At 41.0% G+C, this 24,728-nt stretch overlaps 5 protein-coding genes across 8 annotated transcripts in view; 3 read left to right on the top strand and 2 right to left on the bottom strand.

Annotated features, from left to right (window-relative positions):
- Nucleotides 1-904: 904 nt before the first annotated feature.
- arv1 (ARV1 fatty acid homeostasis modulator) lies at nt 905-3,305 on the bottom strand. The gene is made up of 5 exons (XM_086061466.1): nt 3,156-3,305; nt 2,315-2,434; nt 2,089-2,242; nt 1,713-1,946; nt 905-1,625 (listed from the first exon to the last, which is right to left on the bottom strand). The coding sequence occupies exons 1-5, from the start codon at nt 3,249-3,251 to the stop codon at nt 1,498-1,500; spliced, it is 732 nt and encodes a 243-aa protein (XP_085917592.1). The 5' UTR covers nt 3,252-3,305; the 3' UTR covers nt 905-1,497.
- Nucleotides 3,306-3,750: 445 nt separating this feature from the next.
- On the bottom strand, nt 3,751-7,007 carry LOC147158770 (cysteine-rich protein 2-like). The gene is made up of 8 exons (XM_086060913.1): nt 6,838-7,007; nt 5,782-5,876; nt 5,304-5,361; nt 5,084-5,209; nt 4,767-4,835; nt 4,398-4,492; nt 4,254-4,311; nt 3,751-4,044 (listed from the first exon to the last, which is right to left on the bottom strand). Exons 1-8 carry the CDS (start codon nt 6,878-6,880, stop codon nt 3,986-3,988), a joined length of 603 nt encoding a protein of 200 aa, XP_085917039.1. The 5' UTR covers nt 6,881-7,007; the 3' UTR covers nt 3,751-3,985.
- A 1,598-nt stretch (nt 7,008-8,605) lies between these two features.
- LOC147158769 (fatty acid-binding protein, brain) lies at nt 8,606-12,069 on the top strand. Its single transcript, XM_086060901.1, has 4 exons — nt 8,606-8,770; nt 9,689-9,861; nt 11,306-11,407; nt 11,866-12,069. Exons 1-4 carry the CDS (start codon nt 8,611-8,613, stop codon nt 11,914-11,916), a joined length of 486 nt encoding a protein of 161 aa, XP_085917027.1. The 5' UTR covers nt 8,606-8,610; the 3' UTR covers nt 11,917-12,069.
- A 389-nt stretch (nt 12,070-12,458) lies between these two features.
- Nucleotides 12,459-17,107, top strand: smpdl3a (sphingomyelin phosphodiesterase acid like 3A). Its single transcript, XM_086061881.1, has 8 exons — nt 12,459-12,635; nt 13,151-13,364; nt 13,979-14,123; nt 14,207-14,303; nt 14,539-14,702; nt 14,795-14,975; nt 15,622-15,746; nt 15,889-17,107. The coding sequence occupies exons 1-8, from the start codon at nt 12,539-12,541 to the stop codon at nt 16,225-16,227; spliced, it is 1,362 nt and encodes a 453-aa protein (XP_085918007.1). The 5' UTR covers nt 12,459-12,538; the 3' UTR covers nt 16,228-17,107.
- Nucleotides 17,108-20,246: 3,139 nt separating this feature from the next.
- The window catches only part of LOC147158767 (clavesin-2), a 27,646-nt gene continuing 23,164 nt past the window's right edge, over nt 20,247-24,728 (top strand). For all 4 annotated transcript variants that reach the window (XR_015090755.1, XR_015090757.1, XR_015090756.1 and 1 more), the window contains exons 1-3: nt 20,247-21,386; nt 22,595-23,056; nt 23,165-23,339. Coding sequence is in view for 1 of the 4 variants with exons in the window: in XM_086060826.1 (XP_085916952.1) it covers nt 22,668-23,056; nt 23,165-23,339 (564 nt within the window). In the remaining 3 variants the exon portion in view is untranslated. The remainder of the gene's footprint in view (nt 21,387-22,594; nt 23,057-23,164; nt 23,340-24,728) is intronic.

Genomic DNA, 24,728 nt, shown 5'->3' with positions numbered 1-24,728 from the left:
GGCTTCCCAACTATTGATGAGCACAACTCGCACATGCAGAAATGGGTCAATGCTTACTTTTTTTTTTTTATTAATTGTTAGAAAAGTGTCTACTTGTTATAAGATGCCCAAAATATTCAGACCAGGTCTCAATACGAGTACACGCACGAGATGGTGGATGTGACTGTGCGTGTGTTGTGTATGCAAATTAGCTACTTAGCATACTCCCTGCATGTATTAGGAGGCAGTTGAATGTAATCAGTGGACTGCAGCAGGCGGTGTGAGTGAATTGATTTATAAAAAAATAATAAAAAGAAAAAGGGGGGTGGGAACGAGTGAGTGAGAGTGCTGCATGTTTGCGTTGCGCCGCAGCGTGCATGGCCGCCTGCAGATTAGAGCAGATTAACATAATCTTCACCGCCGCGGCAAATCCAAGGTGCTCCACTCGCGTGGTGGCTCACTCTATGGTCATCAGCATGTAATGGTATTTTCTAAATGTAAATTTATGTTCATGTGTATGTGATTTATTGAAATTTTATTGTAATAATTTTTTGAACAATTCTACAATTTTTGTTTAAAATGTTCTTACACTTGTTTGGAAATATTACAATGTCAATATCTTGATTTAATTAAATATAAGTGTGAGGCAATTATTTCATAATATAAACACAAAATATAAAGTGTAATTTGGTTTTAAATTAAACTTCTACAGCTTCCATTGAGTTCCTGAAATCTGCCTAGCAACAAGTGACAAGCTGAATGTGATATACTTTAAAACATTTTTAAATCTAATAAAACAATATAAATGTTTTTTTATGTATTTTTTAAAAATATTTTACAGTTTTTTTTAAGCATAAGATAATTATTTTAAAATGTACTTAATGCAAAATCAATAATTTAAATATAGTAACGTTTGACATTAACAGCTAAAATTAAGCCCTATGAAATCTTCCTAGCAACTGCTGACAAGGCAGTTATGTAACAGTAAAAAACAAAAAACATAACATATTTAGACATTTTCAATACTACCATTTTCAATCTAATCTCTGTCCAATGGCGGTGACCATTGAACACCGTGAAATCTGCCTAGCAACAGGCGACGACAGTAATCTGATTAGTCCACAGTCATGGGTTCAAATATTTCGGCACACCTGCACAAAGGAATGACAAATATGAAATGAGCTGATGCAATCGCGAGTATTGGATTACGGCTGCATTCCGTCCGCCCCCTGCGCCCTTTCTTACAGGACACATTCTTTCACCCACCTGTTTCGGAATAGAACATTTTGTGTATAAATGTATACATATAATGTATGTATTTACAGTACACAATATATATATGTACACTGTACACATACATATTTTACATTATGTTTTTTATTCTAGCAAAATTACTGTTTTACTGATGCAAATATTCCCAAATAAATTACACGAGCATTTTATTAGTAAATAACAGTCATTACAAAAAAAACATAAATATCACAAAAAGACATTTGTACTACAAAAATGAGGGGCGGCTCACTCAAACATGTCCGCCTCCTGCATAGCGGCTGCAAATGTTTGACACGTCCGAGCCGCAACAGTCTCTGACAGCAGGCCCGCGCCCACGGCCCACAGCGCCAAGCTCTTCTTGCAGTTTAAGATCACTGTAGGGCAAGATGGCCAAAAACATATCAATAAACAAATCACTTACTGCGCAACACCCTTTATCGCTCTCTCACGCGTGCACACACCTCTGACGGCCTGCATGTTGGAGGTGAGCACAAAGATCTTGACGAAGCCGAGGCAGAGCGGCAGGAAGTCGTGCTCCCAGATGACGGCGGGCACCAGGAGGACTTTTCCGTAGCAGGACAGCAGCAGCGCTCGCAGGAGGAGATGAAGATCCACTCCGCCGTAGCCGCCGACGTGAGACGCCATCGCTGCCACCCGCAGGAAAAATAGCACACCGCCGCAGAATGCTAACAGCTCTAAACGCAAGAAACAGGTAACACTTTTCATTACTTTTGATTTATATTACCGGGCATTTGTTGTCTTACTGCTTGAAGTCAACTTCTACATGCTTTTATTTTGGTAGGCATTCATTTCCTGCCTCCAGTCTGGTTGTCTTACCGAGCGCGGCCAAGGCCACCATGCGATAGAACTCCCACTCCTTGGTGTACCTGATGATGTCAGCGGGGTCGTCGCTGGACTCCGATCTGTGCCCGAGCGACCACCTGAGGTAGGCCTCGCACAGCAGGTAGAACATGCACAGCTTCCAGTGGATCTGGTGGCCAACGGTTTGATTTGGGAATCAAGCCCCATCAATGACTTTTGGGTTTTCTTCTTGTGTACTTACATCCAAGCTGGTGTTGAACAAAATGTGTCTGAAGGCTTGAGTCTTGCACAAGATGGCGTCGATCAGGATGATGACCGGATCGTATTCGATGTATTTGTCCACTGGTTTCTGGCAGGAACTCTAAAGAAAAAGAGGAAAAGACCCTAGTTACAATGACGATAGCAGGCGATTTTTGGCATGTGCAATATATGTGGCCGTACACAAAATGTATACATTAAATTGTTTTCTATTGTGTCATGACATGACACAATTAGTAAAAAACAAAAACAAACACACAACTACCAGTAGGTTATTTAGTAAGTACAGCAAGTAAGGAGGGACAATTTTGGAAGCAGTTCTGGGAACAAAAAGGCCGTTTGTATGGGAAATGTGCGCCCCCGTGTGGAATCTCTAGTAAAAAGGACAGGACCGTAAGATTATTTAGAAAGCAAGCACACTGCCGGAACCAGCCAAAATAAATGCAATGTTGTTGCTGTTTTGTTTTGGTTTGTTTTTCATTTTTGCAAAGTACTACTTGTGTAATCTATGTGTGTGTGTGACTTGTGCATTTTAAATTGTCATACATGGAAACTGAGTAGGTCGTGACTTTACGACGCTGTTCGTCAATCGTACGTTTATACGTAAATCAAAACGCAAGTAGTAATTACAGTACATATTTCTATAACTACAACTTGTAAGTCATAATTAACAAAACAATCAGTGAAAAACTGTCACGACGTGCTTCCAAGTATCTCGTGTACGGTGCTTTATTTTGATGGAGGTGGTTAGCTCGTGTCATCACAACAAAAACGGCGACGACAAGCCAAACAACTACTTTGTAAAATATTACAATGGAACGCACGCATATTGTGATCTTCAAGACCCCGTTGGTGTAATCTCGGTGCAACTCAGTCGCCTTTTCGTTACACTCGATGCACCTGAAAGAAGCTTCCGCCATTCTTCAAGGCGACACTAACCCGGAAGTAAACACGCTCTTCCATTAGTGCCCTTTCAAAATAAGAGACAATATTATGCAGCCTTGTTTTTCATCATTACGAACATTTGTAAGAATTTTTACTCATGAATTGTATTCACAAAGGAAATGATCGAGTTTAGTGATAACGTTAAACTAAACAGTCCGAAACTATCAGTGCATTAATATCAAATAAAACGTCAAATCCTCATATAGAAGGACAATATGCACTTATTTTGAAAGTGTCACCAACGGAAACGTAGTCAAGAGAAATAACAAATAAATTTTAACTATTAAACTGCCTCATTTGTTTGTTTATATTAAGGTTTTTGATACATCAGCACACATTTAGGAGTCGGACATGAAATTGTATTAGCATTTTTAGTTAACATAATAGAAACTAAATAATGTGATGTAGTGCAATTGTACACCACTGTTATTGTGAACAGTAATTAACACAAAATGATTATTTGTAAGGACGAAAGACATTTTCAGTATGCGAGTTTTATTAAATATACAGCAAAGAAAACATTTCAGCGTGAATTCAAATGTTACGTCTACGTGCCAAGCTTGACTAATACATAACAGCTCATTATTTGGCAACAGTCACATCCAGGTTTGTTTCTGTCAAAATAATACTTAAAGGCTTTCAAAATAGAATATAATGATCTAAGTGTAAGAGGTTTTTCAAGATCAAGTGTTTTTTTTTTTTAATGTGTTCAGTGTTGAGCTTCAGGGTTGTCGTAGATGTAGCTGCCCACGCCTCCCGTGTTCACACCTGCGGACAAAAGCAACAGTTTGGCCCTCAAATTTGAGGGGTTCAGTGTGGATTTTTTTCCACGACCCCCCTCATAAGGCAAATAAACATAATGAGCACATGTTCTGCTGAAAGCCATTGGAATTATAAGGATGCCAATTTTCAAGAACAATACCACCAACTGACAATAACAAATTCACATTTTTAAATTAAGAAATGCGGTTTCATACCCTTTGGTCCGAACAGCACGGCGTAGCAGGGTTTGTGGCAATATGGCTGCCCATCATGCTGATACATAAACATCAAAATGACATCACTTCTTTGGCTTCTTCTAAGCGAGACAAATGTAGCAGAGCGCCCCCTGTCTCTCTCACCTCGGCATGACTGCCGGCCGTCAGAGTTTTGCTGCACCTCTCGCAGCGCAGACACGGTTTGTGCCAGTTCTTCCCCAGAGATGACACTTTCTCGGCTGCACACACACGCACACGTACACGAATGGTCTTGGTTACCATGGTTACTGGTGTTTGCGATTCAGGGTCTCAGGTTTGCGGCTTGAGGCAAAAGATGACAGATATCATGGCACTCCAACCTGTTCATTTTTTTTTAGAAATAAACAACTTGGAGTACACGCACAGCATTTTTTATTTTTATTTTTTAACCTCACAAGAACCGTTAACATTTCATAAAAGTTGTATCTTGGGGGACCGTTGCAGTACCCGTGACCCGAACCCTACAGTGCTCACCAAAGTAGACTGTCTTATTGCAGCCGGGGCAGATGTTCGGTCCCGCAGAGACTGCAGAGAAACTGGCAGCTGCGGGCGGGAAAAAAACATTATGATTAAGAAAGGAACAACAGTTGGGTTATGTGATGGGTAGGTTAGTAGAAGTAGGATTAAGAGTTAATGGTTAGTTAGGATTAAGTTTGTGGTAAATTAGCATCAATAGTAGTTTCCGGATTATATTTAGTTTTCTTTTTGTTATTCTTTCACCACTGTCCTCGGACAACTGTCTTTTTTTCTCAATAAGCTACATTTCTATTTTTATTCCACATATTTCTCACCCTTCACTGGTCCCCGAGAGGGGACTTTTTTCTCCTCCCCCGCTTTGGTTACCAAGGTAACGGCTGCCGGGGCCTCGTTGGCGGTGGCGCTGTAAAGGTAGCAGCCGGCTCCACCAATGTTCACTCCTGAAACGCATACAAATGGGTCACTCGCCACATATGAATAATAGCATGATCATGCTTTTTTTATATATTTTTAAACGTGAGCAATAAAATTCACCTTTTGGTCCATAGAGGGCAGCGTAGCACGGCTTGTGGCAGAAAGGCTTCCCTTCATGCTGCGACGTAGGTAAAAGAAGAAACTTGATTGTGTTGTACAAAACCGTTCAAATTCAAATGTTAATTGTTGTCTGTAATTATCCATCCATCCTTTTTCTTAAACCGCTTAATTATGTCACACGTTAATCATATCGTGTTTGAAGTCTTTTCGTAATCACATCACGTTAAATGATCCCACATGTTAAATCTCACATATCAAAATATCCTACACACTAAATTGTTAGCTAGCTATCTAGCTAGCAAGTTCGTTATTTAGCTAGCTAGCAAGTTCGTTATTAAGCTAGCTAAGTTAGCTAACTAGTCAACTAGCTAGCTGTTATGTTATTCATGCCTCGTTGTTGAATAATTTCGCATATTAATCATGCTACTAAAATGATGTTATTTATTGATCATGGCACACGCGACAGCGCCTCCAGTACCTCCGCGTGGCCACCAGGGTTCAGCGTCTTGCTACATTGTTCGCATTTCAGACAGAACTTGTGCCAGTCTTTGCCTAAAGACGTCACCTTCTCCGCTGTGGACATAAACACACACACACACCACAAAAACCATTATAAGAAATTCATTTTTTAAATGCTTATAAATTGCACATTTTGCTTTAAGTTCAAAGGGAGTCTACAAAAAATGTTTGTTTAAAAAAAACAAAAAAAAACAGTGTTGATTGGTTGTCATGGGGGGAGGACAGGAAGCCTGCCAGACCGGCTCACTATCATCTGTTTGTTGTCCAAGAATATTCCGGCTACTGCCTGTCATGTGATTTATCAGTGTCTTATCACTTTCGAGTGCCACCATCTTGTATCTTCATCATGTCCACCTTTTAGAGCCGGGCTGTACCGATGCTCTTCGTTAGCATTAGGCTAGCGGACTGAAAGTCACGTCATTTTAAATACATAAGATGTAATTTGTTTCATGTTTGGTTTGACCGTAAACATCAACTGGGCGTGGCAATTAGATGATTATAGCTTCTTGAGTATTTTTTTTTACTATCTGTTGCACTCTGTCTCTCACAATCATGAAAAAATTGTGAGTTATGTTACTTTGACCACAAGGCAATAACATTTTTTAATTATATTTTTAAAAATCCATAAAATATATGCATATACATTATTTAAAAAATACTTTAAAATTTATCCTGATGACATGTGACGTTGTTACAATTATTTTATTTAAAAACAAATCAAGGCTAAATTGAGCAAATAAAAGAAGCTTAATATAAAAACTTTTAATAAATAATGCCTAAGAGAAACGTGTGCTTTGTGAATTAATTTATATTTTAAAGACAATAATACTATAGTTATAACACTATGGCTATACATAAATGACAATTGCACATGCAAAGAAATAGTGTCATATTTGAAATGATTGACAAGCAGCTTCTCAATAAATCACATTAAAATACAAAAGATAAAAGGACGTCCTGTAATTTAAGACGACAGCGAAGGACACAAAGAAATCTCCTCCCCCCCCAAACTCACCAAAATACACCGTCTTGTCACACTTGGGGCATTTAGACGCCATGTATGGGCCAGAAGATCCGGTTTGGGTCTGCTTTGGCGTGAGGTCCAGACTCAGGCGCGTTCTCGTCTGCCGATACTCGCCCACACCTTGGCGATGACGTCATCAGGCCGCCTTTCGTCTGTCTAATTTGCATAACCGCGCCCCCAGCGATCAACGCATTACTGAACGTCGATTTTGTTTTTGTTTTTTTATATATTAAAAACAAATGGGGGGAGGGGGAGCCGATGCCTGATTTTCTTTGAAGTTTTTTTTAATGTGATTTATTTATATATAATGTTTATAATGTTTGTCAATTATAGGTGGATTTTCGCTGTGTTTTGAGTTACAACCGTGATTACAAAAATGAATCAAATATTGAGTCGAGTTTTTGTTGCCACGCTGTTGCCAGGCAACACATCTCTTGTGCGGGAATGTTAAATGGACGTCTGGGTGTGAGCTAAAAATAGCAACACCGGCATTTTAAAAACATAACCGTGCATATTTTCTGTAAAACAATGCTGAGCACAGACGTGCGTCAGGCTTAGAGTCACGTGGTGTAAACATCCGTAGAACAAGTGGTGACTAATATAATCACAATTTAATGGTACAGTATTGAGATTGCGGGACGTTACAATAGCAATGAATGAACAACAGATGGCGCCAGAGGACTTGTGGGAAACATTGATACGCGTTGATGATGGATAGATAGATAGATAGATAGATAGATAGATAGATAGATAGATAGATAGATAGATAGATAGATAGATAGATAGATAGATTGTTTGCATGTTTTATCAGCATACACCAACATAACGGAAATGCAAAGCGTCGGAATAGTAAAAAGTATTGTGTTATTAGCGTGTGTGCAGAGCATGAAGAAGTGACAGTTATTTTTGGGAGGGGGGTCCGAGAAGGAGGGGGTCGCTTGATGCAGTTTGGACAAAGGGCCGTCTAACAAAGCCATCACGGCTGAGTGCGTACGTGAACGCACACGCACGGTAATGCTCGAAAGTACCTTAAGTATGTGAGTAAGTAGTAAATGCAAGTAAGTATATTTTATTTAAAAACAAATATTTAATTAATCAACTGCACCTGCTTAAGCAAATTATTTAATGTTTTTTTGTTTAGTTTTTTTTTTTACAAATGTCACAAAGGCCACTTAGTTGCAGATAAAGTCCTATTTTTTCCAAGAACAAAAGGCAAAGTTCTTGGAAATACACTATCATCCTCTCGCCCCGAGAATAAAGGTGTCTTTTCCTGAATAAAAGGCTTAGTTTTTTTTTGTAAACTTTCCACATTCCTTTTCCCATTTCAACTTTTTTTTCCCCCCCTCACTCACAGCCTGAATGGTGCTAATGACATCATTAATCACTCCACTGGGCTAATTTGGACTCTTTTTTTATTTTTTATTATTATTATTCTTTCCTGGGGGTTCGCTTGGACCGTGACCCATTTTTTTGGACCAATGGCAGCCTGGCAAAAAGTCTCCTGAGCCAGTGAAAAGCTAGGCTCTGCCCACCTGCCCGCTAACAGACCCCCAAGTGCAGTTTTTTCAACAAAAAGCCAAATAACACTTTTTATATTTTATTTTATTTTATAGCTGCATTTATATTTTTAGATCTATCTGGTTTCTTCCGTCGTGTGGGTTCAGCCGGACCATGACCCAAATTTCTGAGCCAATGATGGCCCGGGAAAAAAAAAATCTCCTGAGCCAATGAGGAGTCGGGTTCCGCCCACCTGCTCGCATACTAATGAGCCCCCCAATAAGAGCCCTGAAGGGGGGCTCTGGTGATTCTTGTGAGTCTTTCAGCCTTTTCAGTGCACACAAAACCTTCAACATGGTCGACGCCTTCTGCGCCACTTGGAAGCTGGTGGACAGCGAAAACTTCGATGAGTACATGAAAGCTCTCGGTGAGTAACTTGTGCTACTAGTGAAATTCTGGATGTTAACTGGTACAATTTGGCAATGCACTAGTAGCACGCAGTTGTCAACTAGCGCTCAGCTTTGCCGTACTAGTAACTTGTCGTTGTCCTATGAATGTACAGAAATGTCACAGTAATGGGAAAAAAAAAACGTTACTAGCCTAACATGACTGTCATTTTACTAGTGCACACTACAACACTGCATGGACTTAAATGGAGATTAGTTTCTAATATGTTATAAATGTTTGAAGATAATTGCAGAAAACGTGCAAAGACTCAGAACTGTGTCGAACTAAATTTGACTTTTCTTGTTTAATTTTTTTTTTACAACACACTTTGGAGTCGGGCATGCGTCTCCCCTCCCCCACTATGAAAAAAATTGAGTGCCTTATTTCGCATCAGCAGTTGTCCAGCGCTGTTGCAACTTGCAATTAGCAAGCTAGTTATGCCTACACCCCAGAAATGTTTTCCCCTATGTATAGTCTTCTGGATTGGCTATTTTAGAGTGCCTCGTTATCTGCTGTGAGTGCACGAATGTCATGAAGGAAAGATGAAAGCTTGTGTGTGTGGTGGGGGGGGGGGGGCGTGACAGCCAGTGTGGAGAGAAGAATGAGAAGGGGAAATTAAAATAAACAAAATCCTGATTTGATGCCGCCGCTTTAGAGTGCCTCGTTGTTGGCCGCAAATGCACGAACATCAGACGAGGGGTGGTGGGGAAACGTGACAGCCACCATGCGGTTTTGTGCTAGCAAGTCTGATTTAGAGCACCTCGCTGAAGGGGGAAGAGCAAAAAAAACAAAACAAAAAACAAGCCAGACTTAATGTGCTCACTTTAGAGTGCCTCGTTGTTGGCTGTGAGTATGCGCACACATCCAGCAACACTGACAAACATGTGTTCCCTCCCAGGCGTGGGCTTCGCCACCCGGCAGGTGGGCAACGTGACCAAGCCCACCGTTGTCATCAGCCAGGAGGGCGACAAGGTGACCGTCCGCACGCAGAGCACCTTCAAGAACACCGAGATCTCCTTCAAGCTGGGGGAGGAGTTCGACGAGACCACCGCCGACGACAGGAACTGCAAGGTAAGACCGCGCCGAGCAAAAAAATCCTTCAAGTACAGTTACTTGTATTATAGTTAAAAGTGAACAAAAAAAAAATCCTGTTAATTAAATGCAATATCAGCTTGGATTAGTACATTTTACTCCAAAAAGACTATATTATGTCCCAATCTAAACTAGAGTCAACTTTACACTTATATTAATATATATATATTTTTAAATCACTCAATGGCTGGGAATGATCGCAGAACCTTCAGGTTGGGAGATGGCCAATCAACCCGCTGAGCCGTGCCAATCCTACTGTGGGTTATTATATCGCTGGTGTCAGGTGGAATCCTCATACCTCCGACCATTTTAGGTCTTCTTTTGGACACGCCAGCAATGTTATCCAGCAGTAGGCGTGGCATAGCTCAAGAGATTGCGGCCGTCTGCCATGCTGAATGAAGCTTGTGGGATTGTTCCTAAACCCTTGAGTGATTTTATTTTATTTATTTTTTCCAATTTTATATCATATTTTACTCTTTTTAGACTGGCACTGAATATAGTCTCTTTTTTTTGGAGTAAAATTTACTCTTGAGCTTAAAAAAAATAATTTGGTCAAAAAATAAGTACTGATTAAACTACTTTATGAAAGTAAAAAAAAAAGAGAAAAAAAAGAAGGAAGTATAGATTCTAAAGTGTACTGAAGTAAAAAGGAAAAACTAAAACTGATTTGTGACTTGACACACACAAAAAAGATACGTACATTTTGTTAAAAGTACAAATATTCAACTTCTTTACTATAACAGTAAAAAAATAATAATTACAGACTTTACAAAAGTAAAAGTAAAATTTTGGTCTAACTTTTATACTGCACAATACCAGTTTTTGTAACTGCACAATGAAAAAATACAACCATTTCTTAGCTAAAAATTAAAAAGTGCAATTTCTTAACAGAGTATAATTATAAAAAAAAAATTTACTGTCAATTTTATACAGTACCAGGTTTGATGACTTGGCACAATGAAAAAAAAACAGTACAGATACTTGTTTTAAAAATGACTTTTCTATAAGTATTGATTCAACACTTTTCACTAAGTTAAAAGTAAAAATAATAATAATAATAAGTTCAGTCTTTGGTACAAAAGTAAAAAAAAAAAAATATATATATATATATATATATATATATATATATATATATATATATATATATATATATATCATTTTTACTGTCTATCATATACAACACCGGGTTCGATAATTTAGCAATATGAAAATAAAATCCAGAATTGAGTACTGGTTCAGCTCCTTATGTAAAAAAAAACTAATAATAATAAGTACAGTAAAACTGTCTGTGTTCATGTGTTGTTGCATCATTTGTGTTCAAATATCCGCCGCATGCAGTAGATGATAATCGTTAGCCAGTCTATGGCATTTCCTGCTAAGTGTTAGCATGAAGCTAACTCAATGATGGTTATCTCCTGCTCAGTCTACAGTGAGTATGGACGGAGACAAGCTGGTCCACGTGCAGAAGTGGGACGGCAAGGAGACCAAGTTCGTCAGGGAGCTCAAGGACGGCAAGCTGGTCATGGTGAGAGGATGTTGATTTGAAAAATAAAAATAATAATAATAACATACTCAACAAAAATATGACTTTCACCAATTTTCAGTGTATCATCTGAAAGATGATTGAAAATATTTTATTTGCGGGGGGGGGGGGGGGGGGGGGGGTAATGGTAAAACAAAACCAAGAAATTAACCTTGAGACCATTTTCAAAGCTTCCATAAAGTTCAATCAACTTTAATTTTTTTGATTAATGTAATCTTCTAAGACGAAACAAAAATGACATGAGCTCCTTAACTTCGAGGAACTTTTATGTAGTCCAATCAAAAATGTGTCAGATGTTTTCTGGAACGCCACAAAGTTCTTCCCTCCTAAGCAGGATAAAAAATTTGGTGCTCCAAAAGTTCCTAGTTTTTTGCATGAAGTTTCTTGGTTGGGACAAAAAAAAAAGTTACAAAGTTGACCTTCTCTTCTTTCTCGTCCAGAACTTGACCTTCGATGACATCCACGCCGTTCGTACCTACGAGAAGGCGTAGAGTCCGGTGTTTGCATGTTTTCTTCATCATCGTCTTCCTCCTCAAGCAGCTGCACATTTTTTTTAAAGTCTTTTTTTTATATGGAAAAAAAAATTGTGACATATTGGACTGATCATCTTTGAAAATGTGGTTAATAAAACACAGAAGGAGACATTTTAGACTCTTTTCTTCATCTGTTTTCATGATTTATTGGCAATTAGTGGATCACAAATGGTTGTATTGCGATTGTTTCATTAGTAGTAATTGAGATGTCGGTTTTATTAAAATATATATTTAGGTTTTCAGTTGAAATGTCCTTCCATCCACTCTGTTCGAATATGTCTTTAGTGTAAAAAAAGAAAAAAAAGTCATTTGGTTATTGAAGGTATTCATTAAAAAAAAAAAAGAAAGGGAAACGGAGGCGTTTAAAAAGGACCTAAACAAGCAGGTTAATCTACATAATTCAGCCCTAGCTAGCTAGCAACTGAAGATCACATGACCTGCCGGTTGCCCGTCAATCAAATGAAGCTCCGCCCCGTCCTTTAAACACTGAGTCACGTGACATGACACTGACCACTGCCACTTCCGTTTTTTTTAACGCGTCAACAAACAAGTAAATACTTGACCGTCGCTTTTTGAAGTCATGAAGGCTCAACTGTCCTGCTTTATAATCCTACTGTGTGCCGCCGGACGGCTGAAGGCGGCTCCCCAAGGAAGAGGAGCCGACCCGGGAGACTCAGGTGAGTCGCGAGACCTCCCAAAGGAGAAGTTTCCGCCCGCACCGTTGAACATGTACGCAAACATTAAAAATGGCTAACACTTAAACACGTCACAATAACGAACAAATTAGCAGTTTAGTTCAAATCAATAATGACGAATTGTTCCACAGACTCCTAGCAGTCAAAAAAAGTTTGAAATATTTGTGTGCTACATATGGCTGTTTTGAGGATCTGAAAACCGTTTTGAATTGAGCGATTTTTGCGCGGAGTTCATGTTATTTATGTAGTTGTCAGCTAACTGGTGGGCTGGTGTACAATATATATTGTATGCCCAAATATGGTCAAGTTCCTGTTTTTTTTCAGGTTTATTTATTGCATTGCTCATGGCTATAAGACCTTTGAAAAAGTGTTGTTTGCTTTTGTTAAGTTTTTAGACTAATATTGTCTTATGCATGAGAAAAGACTTAGAAGTCTTTTTTCCCGTATATGTCACCTTTAAGTGCAGTTTTGGTTTTGAACAATCGTTCCTATACCAGGAAGGTTCTGGCACATCACCGACCTTCATTTGGACCCCACCTACCACCTGGCACCGGACCCCACCAAGGTGTGTTTCTCCTCCAAAGGGGAACCGGCCACCGGTGCCGGTCCGTTTGGGGACTTTTTGTGTGACTCGCCCTACAGCCTGATCCAGTCGGCCTTGACACACATGAGGGGCCTCGTACAACCGAACGACTTCATTATTTGGACCGGGTACTGTAAACTTTGTTTTTCTTCCTCTTTTTTTTTTTTTGTGACAATTGTCACTGCCGAAGTTTTCAGAACAGGTTGTTGGAAGCAGAAAGTTGAGTTAGGACAATTATGACAGTGCACTTTTTCGTTTTCGTCATTGCCTAACTTGACAAATTGCTGTTTGCACTATAAGGTTAGATGAGTCTTTGATTTCAACTATTAACTCATTCACTGCCAATGACGGCTATAAACGTAAAAAATTCATAAAAAACTTTAATCGCCTAACGCCCCGAATTTATTTTTTTTATTCATTCACTGCCATTGACTGCTATAAACGTCAAAATTTCATTTTAACTATTTCTATTAGTTTAAAATCCCCCCCCACTTATGTTAAAAGAGTATGAAAACCTAGATTTTTTTTATTGTACATTTAGAACCGATATAAAATTTGTGATTAATCGTGAGTTAACTAGTGAAGTCATGCGATTAATTACAATTAAAAATTGTAATCGCCTCTTGCCACTAATTGTTGATAATATATATATATATATATATATATATATATATATATATATATATATATATATATATATATTTTTTTTTTTTATGATGTTGCCTCACTAATACTACTACAGAGACAGTCCACCTCACGTTCCGGCAAAGGAGCTGTCCACGTCGATGGTGATCGAGGTTTTGAGCAACTTGACGCAAAGCATCCGACAACATTTCCCAAACATCACCATCTTCCCCGCCGTGGGCAACCACGACTACTGGCCGCAGGTAGCCAAACATGGCATATTCCTATTCCAAAGTAAGGTTTTAAATATCAAGGGCTAGCCAAACGGATGGTATGTTGTTGTCAGGATCAGATGCCCACGTCCACAAACGACATCTACAAGGCTGCCGCGCTCCTGTGGAAGCCCTGGCTGCAAGACGACGCTTTAGAAACTCTCTCACAAGGTTACCCATGATGTCCCCCCCCCCCCCCCCCCACATTGACGTGTGTGTTATGGGACTTTGTACCAGTACAAAGTTGGAACAACTCAAGTCAGTCAAAATTGGTATCTGAAGGTCGGTCAGTGTTTTAGTCGGGTCATATCGGTAACCCCTTTCACGCTGGTTGTAAAATGGACGGCAGGCTTTTTCTGATGAGGGCGCTCGGTCACGGCGATATCCCATGTGCTGGGGTCCGCAGGGGGCTTCTACACCCAGCTGGTTGGCGCCGGCTTACGAGTGGTCAGCGTCAACAGCATCCTCTACTACGGTCCCGACCGAGCCACCGCCAACATGAGCGACCCGGCGGGACAGTACGAGTGGCTGGAGGACACGCTGAAAAAGGCGGACAGCAACATGGAGAAGGTCACATGTTGTTATTGATTCATCATTATCGGTGAGCGCGATTGGCGGTCGGGACTCGGGGCCCGCTGATTGATGTGACGATGCCGCCGCAGGTGTTTATAATCTCTCACATTCCGCTGGGGTTCCTGCCCTTCGCCCGGAACGTGACGGCCATCAGGAGTGAGCACAACGAGAGGCTGGTGAACATCTGTCGGCGCTACAGTCATGTGATTGCGGGACATTTCTACGGACACACGCACAAAGACAGCATCATGGTGCTCCTAGACCAGCAAGGTGAATATGAAACCAACCATAGCATAGGGCTGGAGTGTCCAAAAGAAGACCTAAAGAAAATGTTTAAACATGTCAAAAATATTAAGACAAATACATTTCTTCGAGACACTATAATTAGTTATTTTAAAATAAACGTGCAAATGTATAAATTAAAAAAACCTCAAAATTAGCATTAATTATCTTGTATTTTTGTTTACGATTATGCCGATTTTGTAATTGTGGAGTGTAATAATTGTAATTGGATTTTGATTAATTGCACAGCCCTAGCGTACAATAAAAAGTAAGTTGATAACGCTCACCGTTAAGTTTTTCATTGAATATTAGCAGGGGTCCCTAAAGGAGTGGCCAGAAATCAAAGGAAAAGTAGGGGAGCCGTAGTTGAGCCTTGTGGCATCCCAGACTATATTTCTGCCTATAGAAATTAATCAAAATGAGATCATTTATAGAAACAAATTCTAATTACATTTTGAAAATTTATATAAAAATATAAATATAAAATAAAAAGTTTTTTTTTTTATTGTTTATATAAATAAATGTCAAATGATTTTTTTCCTTAAGTTAAAATATATAATGGGAATGATGAAAAAGTAAAATAACGGATAATGCATATATTAAATAATGACACATGTTTTACATTTTTTTCCAGGAGAACCTGTGAATTCTGTCTTTGTATCTCCGGCGGTGACGCCCATTAGAGACTTTTTGGAGCCGTACTCCAACAACCCGGGGGTGCGATTGTATTTCTACGACAAACGAGACTTTGGCATTTTGGTAAAACCCACGCCCACCCTGCCAAAACCACATCACATCATTATAAACATTAAATGCAATTTGCCATTTTATTGTAATTTTGAACACTAATCCCATTTTAAAATAAAAAAAAGCAACTTTTTTTTTTTTGTTTCACGTAAAGGACATCTGGCAATACTTCCTCAATTTGACCGAGGCGAACCTCCAGCAACAAGCCAACTGGAAGCTGGAGTACGTAATGACAGAAGCTTACGGCCTGCCGGACCTGCGACCGGTCAGTCTGTTCCGACTGGCTCTGAGCTTGTGGCTGCTGCCGGAAACCAGCGCTTTTGACATCTACTTTGCGCACTACACGGTGGGCTACGATAACAGGCCGCAGTGCCGGGGCCAGTGTAAGATGCTCCAATTGTGCTCCATGTCCTTCCTGGACCAGAAATCGTACTCCACGTGTATGGCGGCGCCGCCGCATCGTCGTCGCTATCTCGCTAGGAACCATCTTTGATGGGGTTTTTTTCATGGTAAGACAACCAAAATGGTCTCATGCCACTGGATTTTATGTTTTTGGGGGAAATTCTCAATTTGGCAACATCAAATTTGGTAAATATGTCTCCCGAAGAGGTACAGGAAGAAATTTGGGAGGCCATTTTGGAGTGCGCATACTAGAGGATGATGCTAGCTTGCGAAATATGCAACGTGAAAAAAACGGGTGCGAGAGCTTGTCGATTATTGCTAATCACATAAATCAGGATTGCTGAAGCATAGAGTTGCACAATGGATGTGAATGTAAAAGTGGATGAGTGACTTTTTTCCTGTAGTGGAAGAAGAAGGGATTAGAAGAGTTGTAGAATCTCCTAATTGAGTTTTCTCGATCCTCAAAATATCTCATTGCTGCCAATTGTTGAAAAGTTAATAGAGATGTATACTTTTGTTTGTAATTAAATGTTAAAATGAGACAAAAATCTTTTGACGTTGATAATGCTATTAGGCTAATGCTAACGACTCCATTTGTCGGCATGCCTTTCATTAATGCCATGACATCGTTGCTTTTCTGTTCATGAGTTTTGCCTTCGATCTTGGAAGATGTTTTTATTTGAGGTCATTAGAATGACGTGCACAATTTCTTCTTTGTCCGCGACGGTATTAAGCTAATGCTAACGACTACGTTGAATCAGTCTTATCGGCATGCTATGGTTTTTTGGGCCATACTATGACATCTTTGATGGGTTTTTTTTTGGTTTTTTTGCTATATGTCTGAACAAGGTACAAGTTGTCAACGCTATTTGGCTAATGCTAACGGAAGCATTGAGTCAGTTTGTTGTCATGCTAAGCATGGCGTCATTGTTTTTCTGTTAATGATTTTGCATTAAATTCTATTTGTCAAATGTTTGTACGAAAAGTTGAAATGAAATACAAACTTTTTTTGTTTTTTTTGTTTACAATTTCAATGCTATTGGGCTAATGCTATTGGGCTAATGCTCACGAAAGCATTTATATCCTGACACGTTAGCAGGAAGGGAAAATAATGTTGCGTTTGTTAAAATCTTAAAAGCGAATGGGGCGGGGGGGGGGGGGGCAGAGCAGCTACTGACCTAATTTGACTTGCCCCACCGTTATCCCCCTTTGCCCCCTGCCAACTTCTTTGAATACTCTCAGCCCCATTCCAGCGCTATTGTGTGCTCCCCCTCGCTCCTCTACCTCCCCAACCCCCAACATTGGCAGTCCCCCGCTTTAAAACATCCGCTCGCTTCATGTGTAACTTCCCCCCCCCAAAAAAAAGACCCAAAAGAATGTCCAGAAAGTGTCAGAAGAAGAAAAAAAGAAGTTAAGATGAATGATGAATGGTGAGAAACTCACCTCTTTACCCCCCAGTTTACACCCCCCAAATCCTTCAATCCCTTAGCTCGCTTGGTCGGGGGCGTAACCGTGGTAACGGCATACTGGCGGGTGAGCCCGGCCTGTTGTCGGGGCGGCTGTCGCCACGGTAACATCAGCGAAGCGCTGTTGTGTGCAAACAAAGCTTGTCTCTCTTCTCTCTTTCTGTGGCCACTTTTTTGGGGAAAGAAAGTTCTACAGAGTCCATTTCCAGCCACAAAATAGATCGTGAACATCATTCATAAGACGATTGTAATCAAATCTTGTTTCCTAAAAAAAATTGTCTATAAACTCAATTTGATATATAAAATTAATGAATCGCCCCCAGACCGGACAAATGTCCACAAAGTTTTGAATTTGGTATCATAGGAAATGTAGGGGTCTCGAGGTGGACCCCAGGTGACATCATGGTCAACTTGTGCATATTTTTGTTTTTGCAGGGAAAATTTTGACAGTGTTGTTGTTTGTGTGTGAAACATTTAACAATATTTGGTTGCTTTACCCGACCTGAGCTAACCTCGTCCTTCTGGCGTGAAGCTAATCCCTTTTGGTAAAAGCTCTTTTTGTTTAGTCACCTTAGCTTAGCGAGATTAGCGATTAATGTTGTCAGTGCTGTAAATTTAGCTAGCCACGCGCTAAAGCTAATCCCTCTTTTTACACTGCAACGGCCACCGATTTGTCATGTAATGTTTTTATCAATCCACAATTCTAACATATACTTATTTTAAAAAATAGTTTGTTTAAAAAAAATAAATAAAATAAATGTTTGAAAATTTATTCCTTAGACTTTTTTCTTACAATAATTAATGAGTAAAAAATAATTCATTATAACTACAAATGGACATGTTAATTACCTATCCATCCATTTTCACATCGCCCTCTAGTGGAATCCTTCATTTTTGCTCTTTTGTTGAAGTCATCTCCATTGTGCATTGGTGTCGTGTTGAATTCACGTTTGTGTGCGTTCACTTTGCGTCTTTTCCAGCCCCGCTGACATATTTTCTATTGTCGCCACGCACAAAGACAGTTGCCAAAAATGTAAAGTTTTTCAAGCACGGGAGGAGGGAGCGAACATCGTGCTCATAGAGCTCTTTTCATTTGGGACTCCCGTGAGATATTACCCTCCTGCCAAGTCTCACACACTCTATAATGGAGACTGACTCGGACTGGGGGGGGGGGGGGTCTCTCTCTCGCTCTCTCTCACTCTCTCTTTTTTTTTTGTCTCATGCTTCATTTGTCGTTTGTCAGCCGCCCTGAATGGACTCCTTTATCAACAGTATGTGTGTGCGCGAGAGTGTGCGTGCGTGTGTTTGTTTATGATTGAGTTTGAACCACTAACCCTCTTAAGTCTGAATACGAACACTCGGCCAATCAGCTTGCACGTTACTCCACAGTCGCACATCCTTGCCAACGTTTGTTTCCTGAAGTGAACTTACTCACCAGACACTTCATTAGGCACACCCTAACTAGTATACTGGAATTTGCGTTTCGCGTACACCGCAACAACGAGGCGCTCTAAAGCTGGTTGACACACAATGTCGGCCTTAATTATGTCTTTTTACTGGAGAGATTCTGCTTAGGAAGGTGCACCAATGTTGTGGTTTGATGCAGACATGAGCACAAAAGAGTAAAGATGGCGCAAAAGGAGGGGGGGGGAGGAAGAAAGCTGTAATTGAACTTGAGTGTTGTGTGCGCGCGCTCGTTTGAAGTGGGACAGCCAGCTTGCCACCCTCGGCGAGGGGTCGGAGGTGAAGCTTCCCTATTAATCCCTCTTCTTCAATCACTCCATCCATCTTCTCCTCTGCCTCCATCTTTCCATCATGACCCGCCCATTCCCTGTCTGCAGGTCACTGGGTTTACCCCACATAAAGGCGGGGGGGGGGGGGAGTTTTGGAGGTGGTCGGGCAGCTAGTCTTTCCTTTATATTTCTATCTTTTATATTCGTATATCATCAAATAAAGCAGCAGGATTTTGTCACGTTTTTAAGCAGTGTTTAAAAATGGTGTGATTTTTTTTTTTATAAAGTTACTTTTCTGTACATTTAAAACAATATTTGTGACCTTGAATACTTTTTAGCCCAAATATTAAATGTCGCATGTTCAATAATCGTTCTTTTTACCATTTATTCTCACTAGGGTTGTGGGTAAATCTTAAAAATTTTGATTTTTTTGTTTTTATACCGAGACTGTTGTAAACCAACCCGGGTTATGTTTGTTGAACCATTTAAAACTGAAAGAAAGAAAAAGACAACTTTGCGCAGGGAGAAGCGGAAGCTTCCGCGTACGCTCTAATGGCAGCTACGCTCCATTCCAGAGCGAGGGCGACACCCACAGGTCTCTCTTCATAAAACTCTTCTTCATAACATTGACACGAAACACTCCCAAAAACTCGGCAAATACACGTTATCCAAAGTTGTTTGTGATTTGTGACGATATGCTACGTCACAGAGTCAAATTTGTTCCGCATAAGATTTTTTATTTTGGTACTTCCGCTTCGGCAGTCGGTTGCATATTATAATATAATATTTAGTTCCATACAAAACATTTTGATTTAATATTTAATGTATATATTTAACTTTAAAAAAATCTTTATATAGTTATATTTAATATTTAAATATATACATTTGACATTTGTAAAAGTATTTAACCTTTTAGCAGCTAGCTTCTCGCCAGCTTTCCTCTTCCTTGTAAGGTAGGGTATATTTTACAAAAATGTACACAAAAAAAGCTCTTTTATTTTTTACTTTACTTTTTTACTTTTATTTTAGTACCACATCTCATGAATTTGTCTCATGCCAAAAATCAAACAATACCCTGGGAAAACAAAATAATTATTTTTTTTCGGTATCAGCGCAATGCATCATGGGATACAATCCAACAGCTCGACAGAACTCTGCCTAAAAGTGACCAGCAAGTGGCGCTACTCGTCTTTAAGCTTGTCATTCAGCGTGTCCACCTCTTGATGGCGTCATAAACAATCAATTTTACATCCTAGCATGTGTCAGGCGCCCCCCAACAATTAATTTTTTTGCAGTTAGTTTGATTGGCTCAATTAGTAGCCAATCACAGCTGCAGGTGTCCCCACCCCTCACTAACTCCCATGGGACCCCAAGATTTCAGAGCTGAAATTAAGCAGTAAATCTGTCATTTGTATATGACGAGGCATTTGTATATGGTGTAGGCTTTTGGATGTGTAGTGTTGTCATGAATTAAAGTATTGCTTTTATTTTATTTTTAATAGCATTTGGACAGAGAAAAGAGTGAAACAAAAGGCAGCAAAAATATCACACACACAAAAACCTGATGTTGACCATTTTGCCAGAGGCCACAAGTCTACCACCACCCTCCTCATCCTCTAATTATTTGCTTCCTTTTGTCCTGCACGTGCTCCCTCTCCTCCTCCGTCTCCACATCCTCCTCCCTCCTTCCACCATCCTCATCCTCCTCCTCCCCCCACCGGCCCAGCTTGTTGTCACTCACTCTGGCTGCGAAACAGACGGCAGCGGCGCAGACCCACAGACGCTAATCCTGGTGTCGCACCCCACCCTAAAGCCTCCCCAGCTGCACAACAGAACCGGATAGAACCCGCGTACCGGACCCACCTGTGCAAATGGATCGAGCAACTTGGATGATTTGAAGTGCAGGAGGAGGAGGAGGAGGAGGGAGGAAGGAGGAAGGAAGGAGAGGCAGCAGCAGCATGGAGAAGCTGAGGGTGTCGGTGATGTAGCTGGTAGCAGGTGCTGCAGCCTGGTGCCGCATTGCTTGCTTGGCCTCCTCCGTGGGGGAGAAGGTGATGCCGTCATCTCCCGCCTTCACACACACACACATGCACACGCTCACGTATGGTTCTGATGGCATCTCGGAAATGTTTGGCTGTAGCCGGCACACGTTCTTGAGTCAAATAATGGATTTGAAGGGATCTTCCCGTTGGTTTACAAAGCACGGAATTCTCTTGTCTAAAAGTAGGTCGCAAATTTGCCTATTTGTGGATTTTTTCTTTTTTGTGTGGAAGCCATCCTCCATTATTTGCTAAAAACAGACCCGTTTTGTGCTTTGGCTCAGGAAGTGAAAGTATTTTGTACTTTGTCGCCATCTTGTGGCATCTTGATCCCAAGGAACTGTTGAGGTGACTTGAGTCGTTTCATTTGGTCACAATAGTGCTTTGCCGCCATCTTGTGGCATCTTGGTGCCAAGAAACCGTGAATTAACGTAGTTTTATTTAGACAAAAGTAGTGCTTTGACGCTACCTTGGTGCAGAGGGGGAAGAGTTTAATTTGGACAGAAATAGTGCTTTGCTGCCATCTTGGTGCCAAAGAATTGTGTTTAAGTAACTAGAGGAGTTTCATTCTGACAAAAAGGTAGTGCTTTGCCGCCATCTTGGTGCCAAGAAACTGTGTTAAAGTGACTTGAGGAATTTCATTTTGACAATAATAGTTTTTTGCCGCCATCTTGTAGCATCTTGGTGCCAAGGAACTGTGTTAAAGTGACTTGAAGAGTTTTATTTAGACAAAAGTAGTGCTTTGCTGCATCTTGGTGCAAAGAAACTGTTGACTGGAGGAGTTTCATTTGTACAGAAATAGTGCTTTGCTGCCATCTTGGTGCAAAGGACCTGTGTTGAAGTAAGTCGAGGAACCTATTTTAAATAAAAGCAGTGCTTTGCTGCATTTTTTGTTGTACCAAGCAGCTAATTTGAAGTGAGTCAAGGCGTTTAGTTTAGACAAAAATAGTGCAATACAATACCTTGTGCCATCTTTGTTACAAGGAACTATGTTGAAGTGAGTTGAGGAGTTTCCTTAAGACAGAAACAGTGCTTTGCCGTCATTGTCATTTAGACAAAAATAGCGATCTGACACCATCTTGTGGCATCTTCGTGCCAAATAACTCCTGTATGTGGAAGTGCTGGAGGAGTTTCTTTTAGACAAAAATAGTGCTTTTCTGCCATCTTGTGGCTTCTGACCTCATTCTAAACTCTACAAAACAACTTGCTATGCCTTGCAGGCCTTGCAGAAGAAGAAGAAGAAGAAGAAGAAGAGTCTCTGTGAGGGAACATCGGAACCTGGCTCCCACCGAGATGACTCACCTGCAGGCTGGCCTGTCGGCGGCCACCCTGGAGAAGGCCAAAGCGGAGCTGAAGGAAAACCCGGAGACGCTCCACCAGGACATCCAGGAAGTGCGGGACATGATCATCACGCGGCCGGACATCGGCTTCCTGCGCACGGACGACGCCTTCATCCTCAGGTTCCTGCGGGCCAGGAAGTTCAACCACTTTGAGGCCTTCAGACTGCTGGCCCAGTACTTTGAGTACAGACAGCAGAACCTGGACATGTTCAAGAACCTGAAGCCCACCGACCCCGGAATTAAGCAGGCGCTCAAGGACGGATTCCCTGGCGTGCTCGCCAACCTGGACCGACACGGGAGGAAGATTCTACTCCTTTTCGCGGCCAACTGGGACCAGAGCAGGTACAAATGGGGTTACTGGGGTACCATGTACTTGAGCCCCCTGTTGAGGGTTTTTGGCATTTTGTCGGTATGGCGACCGCAAAGTTGTTGATGTGATTACGTTGCCAGGTACACGTTTGTGGACATCCTGAGGTCCATCCTGCTGTCTCTGGAGTCCATGATCGAGGACGCCGAGCTGCAGGTGAACGGTTTCATCCTGGTCATCGACTGGAGCAACTTCACCTTCAAGCAAGCCTCCAAGCTCACGCCCAGCATGCTCAGGCTCGCCATCGAGGGGCTGCAGGTGAGGCTATGCGTTAGGGTTAGATTCAAGAAGTCATTTTACAGGTTAGCGTGTTGCTATAGTGGCAGTATTTAGCCTGTTAGCATGTTGATGTGGAAGTCAAATGTACATGTTAGCGTATTGTTGTGGTGGGGTTAACAGGACCGGTAGTAGTTAGCATGTTGATGTGGTAGTCAAATGTACATGTTAGCGTATTGTGGTGGTGGGGGTAACAGGACCGGTAGTAGTTAGCATGTTAGCGCGTGGATGTGGTAGTCAAATGTACATGTTGGCGTATTGTTGTGGTGGTGGTAACATGACCGTAGTCAGATGTACATCATGTTAGCGTATTGTGGTGGTCGTGGTAACAGGAACGGCCGTAGTAGTTAGCATGGTAGTGTGTTGATACGGTAAGTCAAATGTGCATGTTAGCATATTTTTTACTATGGTGGCTAAATGAATGGCAGTTAGCATATTACCGTGTTGAAGAGGTAAATGCCCGTTAGCATATTGTTGTGGTGGCGGTAACATCATCGCCATCAATTAGCATGTTAGCGTGTTGATGTGGTAATCAGATGTACATGTTAGCATATTGTGGCGGTAACATGGCCGGCAGTAGTTAGCATGCTGGTGTGTTGGTATGGTAGTCAAATGTGCATGTTAGCATGGTGGTTACGTGACTGGCCGTTAGTTAGCATGTTGTTAGCGTATCGTTGTGGTTCTGGTGCCATGAATAGCAAGAGTTCAATTATTTTTGGTCACCGTCGTTTCCGTAGCGTTTAATTCAAGAGCATGTAGGCCACATAGCTCGGGACCGCCAGTGCAGTCGCGTATTGCTGCTCCGCGTTGACAGCAGCCAGATTGGACTCTCTGTGCTCTCCCGTTAGCCTTCTAGCGGGAAAAACTAGAAAACCTACACAAGCACGTTGACAACATAAGAACTTCACACAGGCGAGCCCGTCCCTGGATTCAAACGTCCGGCCTCTGAACTGTGAGGCGACCGCGCTAACCACTCGTTACTACCGTCAACGGGGCGTTCTTATTTTCTTATTATACCCTCATCTTTGCTTTGTGCGCTGACTCAGCCCACGCACTTGCCTCGTTTTGTTTAAATAATGATTATTATGAATAATATAGCCGCCAGGGAGGTGCGTCAGGTGAACAGTGTTCAGGATTCTGCCCAATCCAGTCATAATCCCGCAGGATTACAACGTTGTTAAAGGATTAAAAAAATGCTAAAAGGGAATGAAACCTCTATGGAATGTTCACTTTACAAATTCAAGTGCTTAAAGTTAACAGTTATTTTTGTCTTTGTATTGTTTGAAAAGAAGAGAATGCTAAGGTGATTAGCATGCGCTACTTGGTGTTTTTTATATTTTTTATTGGCTCTCAATAATGCTAGCATGCTAG

The sequence above is a fragment of the Leptonotus elevatus genome, chromosome 18 (genome assembly GCF_054856555.1).
Source record: "Leptonotus elevatus isolate MCC_2025b chromosome 18, RoL_Lele_1.0, whole genome shotgun sequence".
In the NCBI taxonomy this organism is placed as follows: Eukaryota; Metazoa; Chordata; class Actinopteri; order Syngnathiformes; family Syngnathidae; genus Leptonotus; species Leptonotus elevatus.
The sequence above is the reverse complement of the archived record's forward strand: the minus strand, read 5'-3'. Positions and strand labels throughout refer to the sequence as shown.